The sequence below is a fragment of the Salminus brasiliensis genome, chromosome 1, assembly GCF_030463535.1.
Source record: "Salminus brasiliensis chromosome 1, fSalBra1.hap2, whole genome shotgun sequence".
Classification (NCBI taxonomy): domain Eukaryota; kingdom Metazoa; phylum Chordata; class Actinopteri; order Characiformes; family Bryconidae; genus Salminus; species Salminus brasiliensis.
In genome coordinates, this window is record NC_132878.1 from 11,696,371 (window position 1) to 11,709,028 (window position 12,658).

Genomic DNA, 12,658 nt, shown 5'->3' on the forward strand with positions numbered 1-12,658 from the left:
TCCCTAGAGGTATGTTTAAGAATAAGAATAGTTATAAATACTCTGCCTGATATCAAAGAGACTATATTACAATATAAACTTTTTTTATATTTATTTCAATCAATTTACAGTCAATAGAGATCAATTTAGCTGGTTGGCAGTTCATTGAAAACACTGGTCAGCCATAACATTAGTAAAATGTCTAATACTGAGTAGGTCTCCCTTGTGCAAACACAACAGACCTGACCATTCGAGGAATGGACCCCACAACACCTCTTCTGTCCTCCACTCATTACCTGTATTAATGACACCTGTTTGAACTTATCTGTGTACAAGACACCTGCCCACAACCTCAAACAGTCCAGTTTCAAGGCAGTCCAGTTTCAAAGCATTTCAAGGTCCTGGAGTGGCCTAGCCAGTCTCCAGACCTCAACCCCATAGGAAATTTGTAGAGGGAGTTGAAAGTCCGTTGCCCAGTGACAGCCCCAAAACATCACTGCTCTAGAGGAGATCTGCATTGAGGAATGGTCCAAAATACCAGCTACAGTGTGTGCAAACCTGGTGAAGACTTCCAGGAAACGTTTGCTCTCTGTCATTGCCAACAGAGGTTATGTTACAAAGTATTGAGTTGAACTTGTTATTGACCAAATACTTATTTTCCACCATAATTTACCACAAAATTCTTTAAATATTCTACAATGTGATTTCCTGGATTCTTTTTTTCTCGTTTTGTCCCACAGTTGAAGTGTACCTATGATGAAAATGACAGAACTCTCATCTTTCTAAGTTGGAGAACTTGCGCAATCAGTGGCTTACTAAATACTTTTTTGCCCCACTGTATGCTTGATCTTTTTTCCTGCTTTTAAGACATTAAGAAACCTTCTAAATCTCATAATTAGAAATAGAGCATGGGTATATAATTGTAATCTGTCAGCAAAGGTCAGTGAATGCTGAAAAAGGATGATATCAGTGGTTTAAGTTGATCACAAAGATTAATCAGTACTATTGCACCATCTGCTGGTCATGTCCAGTACAACAGGAATAAGAATTGCTGGAGCATTTCTGCTACATGTACCCAGTCGACCCTGCACCTGGAGAAAAGACAGACGCTTTGAATAAATAACAAGATAAATAATCTTTATTTTCATGTCTTTTTCATATATATAAAATTATGTATCCACAATTAATATTACCAAGGCAATGCAGAGATTCCATTCTCAGTAGTGGGTACAAGGCTCCAGGTGTCACTTAATCGAAACTCGTGCATGCAGCAAGTACAGAGAGGGTTGCAAGGTCTATAAAACGTTAAACTACAGCATTATTTAACCCCTTAAACCCTTAAAACTGTATGTAAGCCCACATGTCATTGCTGCCATAATTTACATCAGTTTTATAGGCCCTACAATAGTAAGCTAAACAGCTATACAATAGGGTTTTTTTTCGCTTTAGGATTATTAACTGAGTCATTAACGTAGAGTGTAAGGAGTTAAACATGTGGATTGACATGCAAGGCCGTGGATTTTGTCGCAATGTCAATAGTACAGCAGTGAAGATGGAGATGTGGGGCTGGACCTGAATTGTGTTGTCTGAATAGTGATGATACATTTAGATCTCATGCCTGATCTGATGTCAGATTATCAGTTCAGGCTATAAGATGGGAGACAAAGATCAGGATTGTGTCACTGTCCACAGCAGAGAAATCCACTAATTAATGAACAGATTAAAGATTATTAATAAATAGAGTAACATACTCCCCTCAATACGCACACACAAACACACCAATGCAGTTACAGTCAAGCGCCTCTGGAGCCACTGTACCTACCCCAAGCCCTTCACAAAGGTACACACATGAAAACCTTCATTACCCAGCAGTCATCACTGGACATTGCTCTGTGTAAACCAAAATCCCATCCCGAATCAGCCTCTGCTCGCCTCCCCGCGCCACTCCACATTGCTTTTCAGAACATTCAACATATAGTATCACCTTATTTAAAGGGAGGGGGTTCCGTGTGGTTCTTTAATAGACATCAGGTGCAAGGCATTAGCTTCTATTTACAAGATGGTGTACCATTTCAAAGTGGAAATCCCTGTATTATCATATCATATCTTTCCCAAGATGAACAGGCTAGGAGAAGTGAACAGAGGCTGAACTAAAAAAAAAAACTCAAACAAACAAACAAAACAAAAAAAAAACAACAAATAAAATTCTCAGATAGATATTCTTAAACCAAATTACAATTACTGTAAAAAAAAAAAAATCATCAAATATTATTAGCATGATTCTTACCTTTAGTTTTACAATGTTTCAACCCCAAAACTTAAGTAAAAGATACAACAAAAACACAATCTTTAAAACAAACAGTAACAATTAATAAGCACCCTCTGCTATTTCCACAAACTGAACGAAATCCTGATGCCACGTCTGATGCCACGTCTTTGGGCGGAAAAACAACCGAAACAAAAAAGTCTGACTCAGTTCTTTAGCTGTTGGTAAATAGGTTTCATTGAAGTGAGTTATTACCTTTTTTTAAAAAAATTAAATATTACATACTGTATAGGTTATTAATTACAGTAACAAGGTTCCATGCAATCTTATTATTATTATTATTATTTTTTTCCTGTACAGATTTTTCAAGAGATCAGTAGTAATTAGCGAGGCTGTACGAGCCCACATCTTCTGTTGCTTGGACTGCCAGTGGTTGCTGTAGCCACGGTGACTGGAAGGAGGCCTTATTGCCTTATGTCAGTATGTTGGACTTAGAGTTATGTGGTCGTTTCGTTAGAAAATGGATGTCATCGCCGCACAGTTCAAGTGAAACAAGGCCTAATGGTCATCGCATCGCAAGTCCTGCTTTAACCTGGAGAGCATCCACAAGCTCTCGAGTCAAGCCAAAGCAAACTGTTTATCCATCAGTGATACACACTGCACACAGCTGAAGCTGACATTACTGAACTTCAGACCAGTATTGACATAAACATGGCTGTAGACTACACACTTTGCGCAAAAAACATCTGCCACGACGATATAAGAGCTTCACAACTGGACAGAGACTAGACGGATATTAGATGACATCTCCCAGTAGTAGCAAAGGTCAACATAGTGACACACAGGCAACAACGGAATTAGCTTGGATGTTAACTATCCGTGCACACTGGCCCATATCAACAGACAGTGAGGGCATATTCCTATATACCCTTCTTGACAGCAAAACGGACAACCTAAACCGCCTGGGTTCGTTCAGTCAAATACATAATTATTATTATTACTACTATTAATTTGTGAAAAAACAAACAAACAAAAACAAGTAGCCAAGCTCAAGATTGCCAAATCAGGCCCCTCAACAGTTCAGCGGTGTCGTATGGTGGGCCGCTTAAACGTTCTGCCGCTTGTTCCAAGTCTTGGAGAAGATATTCAGCGACTATGAAACAAACTAGTTGAGTGGAACTTGAAACAAAAGCAAAGACAATGGGGGAAAAAAAAAAAATATATATATATATATTAAAAAACGTAAACAAAAAGGCCTCAGTTTGAGCAGTCTAGCTGTGGGCTGGAGATTGCGAAGAGCTGCGACATTCACAAAGAACTAAAGACAGAACGTGGTGATACATTCATGTAAGACTCCTTGCTGGGTGATTTCAATGTGTGTAATAAGTGTGTGTGTGTGTGTGTGTGTGTGTGTGTGTGTGTGTGTACGTACATGTGTGCTTGTGCGTATATGAGTTGGCTAGCCTAACATAAAAGGCTTCAGGTAACAGTATACATCCAAACTGTTGCTAAGGTTGCTGGCTAAGCGTACTCTATACATGGAGCTGTCTTAATCACTGGGGTTCCTTGGGTGCTCTACTTCTTCACAGACTGCCTCCTTTTCCTCTTCCTCTCACTACATCAGCCGTTAGTCATTTGTAAAAATGTAATGTTCCTCATAAATATTGGAGTGAAATGAATACTTAAACTGCTCCGTGCTGGAAATGCTAGCAGCTAGCAGCTCCCGTTGACTAGTGTTCCTGTGAAATCGGCAGAAAGATTGTGAAAGGAGAAAAAGAGAGCTTGAGAGGCTGTTAGGTGGTACTTTTTCGGAAAGGCAGGCCGCCCAGAAAGCCTGAAAGCAGTCAAGCACAGCCGAGCAATTCACACTTGTCTTCTGAAGGGGCATGCTAGCACTGCTAGCTGCTCGTTCTGAGGCACACTCGTCTGTGAGCGAGTCTCGGCTATTGGCTCTTTCGCTTCAAAGGTGAGAAAAGCCAAAGCCATGTTCTCAACACTGTGTGAAAGTGAAGAGCCACCGGTTAGCATTAAGTGGAATCATAATAACTGTTTGTTGTTAGTTTCGGATTATTTCTAGTATATTTAGTTGAGCTACTCATAAACTTAAAACATGGGGGAAACTGGGAATTGCCACCAAAATTGAATGATGGGAAATGGTGGTCAGTTGTTTCCATTGTTAGAAAATTTGGTTCAGCTACTCTCTTCAAACACGGTCACCTGCAATTTGGTGCAACAGAGAAGAAGTGGTACAACTGTGCCAACTAATGATCCTAACAGCTTCTACACATTCATTGGAAGAAACCTGGACCTTCTTGACCAAAATGACCTGGACTGGAGTTGCTCACCAGTGCCACTTCTTTCCTAGCTGTACAGGAACTATATGAGACAAATTGAGCTATTTATTAGTTCTGCATTGCTTTATAGTCACTGTTCTGAGGTTGGACAAGCTTAACAGGGAAAAACTCCTAGATCTCCTAAATTCAGATGATGTTTTTCAGTTCAAATAATAGTTATAGTTAGGGTAGTCTTTATTTTACTACTGTTTTTTTTATATTCATTTTTGTTCTAAGAGGTAAACATCTCACTAATAATAGTAGAACGTTCATATGGTTCAGCTGTAATAACATTGCAGGTAAGTTGAGCTGATGTTGATGTTAAGTTAGGAACCCCTAAATGGTCCAGATTTTTGCTCTTTGCCAATGTATTACAAGTTGAGTAGGAGCAAAAAATCTAGACCATCTTAGGGTTCCTGAGAACCACAGGTCTACACCACCAGCCGCACTACAGCACGAGTAGCATGGCTTAAAAATGACTGTATAGGATGACAATTGAATTTGCCATATGTTGATCTCTATAATAGGTCACTGGGTGACACAGAGAGACAAATAGAGGCATTTCAATGAAACTGAGGCCACACGAAATTCTCAGTAAAGTTTGGGGGTGATTTAGTCACAGATGCTCGCTGTTCAACCTCACAACAGTTGCTATGAAAGAATGCATTTATGACCTGAAGAAAACTGATCAGATGGGACATCAGATGAAGATGAAGGAAGAGTGAGTTAGTGAGTGACAGAGAGTGTGTGTGTGTGTGTGTGTGTGTGTGTGTGTGTGTGTGTGTGAATGTGTGTGTGAGAGAGAAAGAAAAGAATGAACAAGTGAGACCACAAGCGTCTCCTTAGTCAAACTGGCCTTGTCCTGTTCATGGTCACAGTCACAGAGACACATACACATTCACGTTCACACACACCACACTGGAGTTGTCCAGATGGCATCTCCATCCTCTTTCTCCATCTCCCAAGGCCCATCTGCGGCTTGAATGTCCTCTAAGGCCTCCATTCCCGATATGAACTTAGCATCATGACTTTTAACCTTTGTCCTTGGCCTCTTTTCTCTCCGCTCCCCGAGCTCCAGTTATTGCACTAGTATCTACAGCAAATGAGTGGAAGCCAAGAAGCCGTATAAAAAAGAAGCAACAAGAATCCCTAAATAACTCTAGCTGCTTGTCACGCAACATTGCGTGACAGGGACCGCAACCACACGTGCACACACACACACATACATACATACACACACACACAAGCGCACACACACACGCTTTATACCAACAAGCCCTGCTCGTTTCTAGTGGTGACTGGACATGCAGGTAAGTTATCTAAGAGAAGCAAAGAGGATTCTGAGTGGTGCCTGAAACGCTTAAAGGAAAGGGGAAGGGAAAGGGGGAGGGAGCTTGTGTGTGTCAGTGTGTGTGCATGCATGTGCTGAAGCAGGAGTTGTCCTAGAATTTCAGCTGCCGACTCTTCATGTACCTCTCCTCCTCTTCACCTAGAGAACAGAAGAACAGTATGGAAGATACTTAAAGATCAGTGTCCACAAGAACACACAGCATGAGAGAGAGAGAGAGAGAGAGAGAGAGAGAGAGAGAGAGAGAGAGGGAAGGCGTAGGAGTAAAGCAAGGGAGACGAGTACCTTTTCACAGAGACGGGAGGAGAAAGTTAAGCTGCAGTGGAGGAAAAAGAGAGAGCAGAAAAACAGCTGAGTGGGTAAAAGAGAGAGTAGAGGTGTTACCAGGGCTGCAACTATTGGTCAATAAAAAATATATATTCTTTGCTCCTGGGCACCCCCTACAGGTGGGGAGTCTAGCTGAAACTATGCATTCTGAGAAAATAACTGAAAATCCATTGTTTAAAAAAAGTCATCACTAGTTGCAGCCCTAGTTATTACAGGTGTAGAGATAAGTGCTTAGGACAGAGCTGAAGACAACACATAAACATCTGCTGTACCTTCTAAATGATGCCTAGAGACGTATTTGAGTGCTTCGTCCAGGAGGATGACTGGAATGGAGATTTTGAGGACAACTATCCACTGGGACCAGCGCAGAGGGGTCACTTGAAAGATTAACTGGGAAAGAAAGGACAGCACAGACGAACACAGATGAAGGGAGGGGGATGAGGGAGAAGTGAGGAGGAGGAGGAGGAGGAGAGAAAATGTTAGAGCATGGGAAATCAAATCAGCACCAGAACAGTAACCAATTATTGAAGGTCAACCTGGCAGAGGTGGTTGGATTGGATGAAGAGTGTCAACATGAATTGTAAGATTCATTAATTGTACACTAATTGTAAGTTTTTCTGTATATATTGATTATTAACTATACTATTATATTATTGAATTCTTTATGTTTTTGTTTATGCATATATGCTTTTATTAAAATAAATGATAAAATAAAACATAAAACATTCATTTAAGGCAAGGATGAGGAACTGCGGTCCAGTACAGTTCAAAGATTTCTCACACTGACTAAACCTGGCACTTAACCTGGAAAATCTATCTTCTATAAATGGGGTTAAAACTAGGGGTGGACAATATGGCAATATTATATTAGAAATGGTGCTAAATGTTGTTACCATGATACAAGCGAGCATAGAGTGGATATTACATATGCATGTCAAAATATCACAATAAATATTTCATATCATAAAACTTTAAATACCATTATCCTCACTTCTCGTTAAAACGAAGTCAAATAGTGTTTTTTTGGGAATTGCACTGATTTTAAAACACAGAATGAAAAAAGATACATTCTATTCATAGTGCATTTCAAAAGGGTGTAATCAGTTCAAAATTGTCAACTGATACAGATTAACAATGCAGTGTCAAATACTCTAAACAAGACAACAAAGAGTGCTTTACCTTTTTGTTATTCAGGAATTTCATGTAATCACTTTAGATAATTTAGACCTCTGATCATCACTACAGATGCAGATACACCTGCTTATTTATTGTTTCTTTAAAAATAACTGTCTGTAAGTAACTATCTCTACTGTCCAGAGAAGGTTTTCTACTAGATTTTTGAACACCTCATCCCAGCATCCCAGAGAACAGAGTTGCTTCACTGATCCACAGCTCAATGCTGGGGGGCTTTATACACCGCTAGCCCAGGCCTGCCATTAGACATGGTGCCAATAGGTTCATGATTATCTGCTCCAGAGTCTCCTATTCTATTGGAAACACTTCTCTACAGGGACTAAATAAGTTGTGTGTGTGCATTTGCACATCTGTATCAGCAATGGGTGCAACTTAAAGTAGATGAATGCATTCATTAGAAGGGGTGCCCACAAACATTCAATGAAACCCTTTCTTCTAATAACCTATTTTTCTTTTTAAGAGGTTCCTCCACAGTTTCAAACTGAAGAACCTTCACACACCACACAGGGAGACTGAAGAAGATTTGGAGAACTGAAGATCTTATACTTTTACAGTGTATCTACTATGAGTGTATTAAAAGCCTCTCAACATCAATAGGTTTTACACACATGCTTACTGGGTGGTGCAAATATTTTCCACCAGACGCAAATCTCTTTTTATCTGTCCATGTGACAGTGCAGTATTACAAACTTCATTAAATAGGGGGGCAGGAGCTAAATTACGCCATCTCAGCAGCTCAAAAGCTCAACTTTTCCACAATCTCACCAATATTTCCAGGACATTTTTTAGCAATTGGGAAATGTTCCAGGTATATTCATGACTGGAAAACAAGACTCTGGATTTCCAGGTTTCCAGATTTTCCAGAATATGTGCAAACACTGTAAAAACAATGATACTTTTGAACAGTATTATCTGTACACAATGATAAGATTAGGGAAGTGTTTTAGTTTGCATTGCTTTCAAAATTTTTTAATAAAAATCATAAGGAAAAACTGACAAGGCCAAAGTTATATGTGTGCACTGCTACTCACTGGGAGAGGCTCCACATACAGAATAAGGAAATGTAGAGACAGGGAGAGAATGATGGCTCCCAGAAGCCAGATGTTAACCCATGGAGGCATCCTCAGTAGAGACTGGTTCTCTGAGAGACTGACAGAAATTGGAAGAATATAAAACACATGTAAACATATGCACATACATACATATATACATACACAAACTAACATAGAGGCTTCTTTTTATTATTATGCATTTTCAATATCAAATGATAGGGCTTTAGTAACCTTTTAGACTTCAACAACAGAAAGCAACACAATTTCAATCAAATATCACAAGCAAAAGTAAACTCTACTAATGATGATTCACCAATTGCCCTGCAATTTAATCCCAGGTTAGGCTTCATCCATGTCTGGGAAACCAGCCCAATCTTTCCTATCTTGTTTTTAGGATCAGCGGGGATGCTTTATAGGTCAAACCGATCCTCCGCTGATGCATCCTAAACTCCAGGGCAACTTCACCCACCTGTTGAGTGCGTTGAACATCTCTATGGTGACGAGCACAGAGAGGGCCATGGTGGTGGGGTAGCGTGACTCAAACACCTCACAGTCGATGCCCTTGAACATAGGGTTATCCTCAGTGCACTGCATGAAGTGCCTCTGCACAGAAACAGACAGCAGACAGGTGTGTGAACAGCTGAGGAACACTTCACACTATCATCAAATACCCCAAAACACGTGGATTACATGGATTCATATTGATGTATTTGTCTCAGTCAGTTCATTTCTTTCCTCAATTCTAGCTCCCAACACAGCTGGTTCAAGCAATTTACAGACAACTGTATATTCTTCACTCACCAGCTGGTAGAAAGACACCTGTGGACCCTGCTCATCAAATAGGTACCACCAGGTGGCAGCACCAACAGTGCCTAATCCCACATATCCTGAAAATACAGATCAAACAGCAACAGTGAGAAACATCTGGACAGCAAAAAATGTCATTTGAATTGACAAAAAGTTTATAAGACCAAATCTATCATGTTGAATCCAAAGACAGACACACTATATAGGCAAAAGTATTGGAATTGTTTCTTCATAAACCAAGGGTATTAAAAAAAATGTATCCTGGTTTTGTTGGAGTAACTGGCTCTACTATCCAGGGAAGGCTTTTTACTAGATTGTGGAGCATTACTGTGCAGAGTTGACTGCATTCATAGACACAAGCGTTAGTGAGGCCAGGATGTTGGATCACCACCCCACCTCATCCCCAGCTCCACCCCAACTCATCCCAAAGGAGAACCATTATTTCAGAGAACACAGTTCCACTGCTGCACAGCTCAATGCTGGGGGGCTTTATACCCCTCTAGCCCACACCTGACATTAGGCATGGCACTAATAGCTTCAGGTTTATCTGCTCCAGAGAGTCGTATTCTATTGGCAGTACTTTTCTACAGTGACTAGACAAGCTGTGTGTGTATTTGCACATCTGTGTCAGCAATAGTTGCAACTTAAAGTACCAGAATGCATTCATTAAAAGGGGTGTCCACAAACATGGACATGGACATGTAGTGTACATAACTCTGTACACACACACACAAAACAAACAAAAACAGCACAAAAAAGGCAGTTAGATTTTGCCCACCTCCAATGGCAAGGTATCTGAAGAAAAGCCACCCGGAGATGAGTGGCTCCTTGGGGTTGCGGGGTGGTTTGTCCATGATGTCCAGGTCTGGGGGGTTGAAGCCTAGAGCAGTTGCAGGGAGGCCATCTGTGACCAAGTTCACCCACAGCAGCTGCACTGGAATCAGAGCCTCAGGAAGCCCCAGAATTGCAGTCAGGAAGATGCTGGAAGGAAAGAGACAGAGTATTATTACTTCACTATTTAGGCTTAAGCTCAACAGAACTCTTTTGAGTATTTTAAATATTAAAATACTCAAATTATTGTAAATTATTGTATTGTAAATAATCAAATTCATGCTTCGTAGACGGCAATCACATGAACCTACTCAACTATTTATTAATTAATTTATTTATAATGCTATATTTGTACAGTACAATTCTCTTTGCATACCCCAGGGTCAGCGCACACGTTCAGCCATGCTACAGCTTCTCTAGACCAGAGTGGGTTAAGCGCTTTGCTCAGGGAACCAAAATCATTAGATCAGCAGATGCAGGTATTAATCCCACAACACTGTGATAAATAACCCAGCACCACTGAGCCATCACTGCGCCATTTTAACTATACAACTGTACATTCGTTTTCTCAGTAAATATAAAGGCAGAACTGAGTTTAGCGAAGTAGCATTTAAACCCACATGGTGACCCAGATCACAACAACAACAAAAAAACCCCACTAAAACCCTATTTTTGCCCCAAATAGAGTACTTAATAATACGAACATACTGCTTAAAGGATCTGCTTAAAGGATCTTCAAAATCTGTTTGTTTAAATGAAGATACAGGGATTTTCAGTAGATTTAGAGACAGATCAGAGACAGCTTGAGTCAGGTGGCTCTGGATGACTAGATTTAGGTCTGTGTGACTCACCAGACAACCTCTCCCACGTTGGAGGAGATAAGGTAGCGGATGAACTGCTTCATGTTGTTGTAGATGGCTCGGCCCTCCTCCACAGCGGCCACAATGGTGGAGAAGTTGTCATCGGACAGCACCATCTCCGAGGCAGACTTTGCCACAGCCGTCCCGGAGCCCATTGCAATGCCGATCTCTGCTTTCTTCAAAGCAGGAGCATCGTTCACACCATCGCCAGTCTGAGAGCGAGACATGGGGAGAGAAGGAGAGTGGAGTGGAGGTTAATTATGGGTTTGCAAAAGATCTACAGGATTTAACAATTTAACAGATGAAAGGAAAGCTAGAGAGCATGAAACACAACACTGATGAGAACACCTATATCAAAGCAGAGAGGCCACTTGTTTCCTCTGAGGAACTGAACAAATTGGCTTTTCACACTTGTGAATACATAGCAGTTAGATCAAAAAAAGACAAGTAGAGGGCTGAAAGAAACAATGTCCCCGTCTCATTTTCTCTCTCTCTCCATTTCACTTCCTATACGGCAATTGGGGGCCAATGCGGACATCTGATATTTTTCACATACATATCTGCTGATGCTCATCCATAACATAAAAAAACTGCAGTAAAATAAATCAAATATTAGATCAGTAGTCCAGTGTCACCGAAACATCCTACTCTTCTGGAGTTTATTAAATGCATAATTACATAACACTTTGAAATACTGGACGCTTTGAATCTAAACATCTGTCAGATGCTGATCATTTTTGAAGCAATGATCTACCATTGTACATCTTTAAGATTGTGCAAACGTAATTTAATTTAAAATACCTGTCATGCACAAACCTTGCATCTCCAAAATGGCAACTTTACAGGACAAGAAAAAAAAATCAATGGAAGTGAATGTAAAACACATTTTGGAGCATTTCTATTTGTGCATTCTTTATTAATTTTGTCAATGTAAAGAACAACCAGACTCAAATTATGTGAAAACTGGCAAAAATGTAGAAAACAAATGATGTGACAGAATGCTCAGGTTTACAACAACCTAACCCAGGTATAGAAACCTCAAGCAACTCCACAGCAACACTACAGCAACCATCCAGCAGCTATTTAACAAAACCATGACAACCACCTTGGATAGTATAGCAATCCTCCAGCAACATCACAGCAAACACCTAGCTAGACCATAGCAACTGCTTAGCAACACCATAGCAACTGCTTAGCAACACCATAGCAACCACCTAGAACAGCGTTGCAACTATATAGCAACATCATAGCAATAACCAAGCCACACCATAAAAACCACTTAGCAAAACCACAGCAACCACCTGGGATACCACAGCAACCATCCTTAAACAATGAAAAGAACAACTACCATATTCACATTATATCCAAAAATAAAAAAGAAAAATGGCTCTGATAACTCAGGTTTAGAAACACTAACCAACTCAATAGTAACCACTGAGCAACACCATAGTAACACTATAGCACCCATCTAGCAACCACTTAGCAAGACAATAACAACCACCTTGGACAGCATAGCAACCACCTATCCACAACACAGCAACCACCTATCCACAACACAGCAACCACTCAGCAACACCATAGCAGCCACCTGACATAGTATAGCAACATAGAGTCCAATTATGTGAAAAACGGAGATGAGAGCAACGGCCTGTAAAAGAAAC

The 12,658-nt window shown here is 40.4% G+C and overlaps 1 protein-coding gene across 2 annotated transcripts in view; it reads right to left on the reverse strand.

The window, feature by feature from the left end:
• Positions 1-1,095: 1,095 nt before the first annotated feature.
• Positions 1,096-12,658, reverse strand: part of atp2a3 (ATPase sarcoplasmic/endoplasmic reticulum Ca2+ transporting 3) — a 113,809-nt gene continuing 102,246 nt past the window's right edge. The window contains exons 15-22 of one of the 2 annotated variants that reach the window (XM_072668248.1): positions 10,989-11,209; positions 10,085-10,287; positions 9,301-9,386; positions 8,969-9,102; positions 8,479-8,596; positions 6,526-6,643; positions 6,212-6,242; positions 1,096-6,067 (exon numbers count right to left, since the gene is read on the reverse strand). In XM_072668248.1, coding sequence (XP_072524349.1) covers positions 6,238-6,242; positions 6,526-6,643; positions 8,479-8,596; positions 8,969-9,102; positions 9,301-9,386; positions 10,085-10,287; positions 10,989-11,209 — 885 coding nt within the window. In that variant the 3' untranslated portion in view covers positions 1,096-6,067; positions 6,212-6,237. The remainder of the gene's footprint in view (positions 6,068-6,211; positions 6,243-6,525; positions 6,644-8,478; positions 8,597-8,968; positions 9,103-9,300; positions 9,387-10,084; positions 10,288-10,988; positions 11,210-12,658) is intronic. The other variant, XM_072668257.1, reaches the window with a different exon arrangement.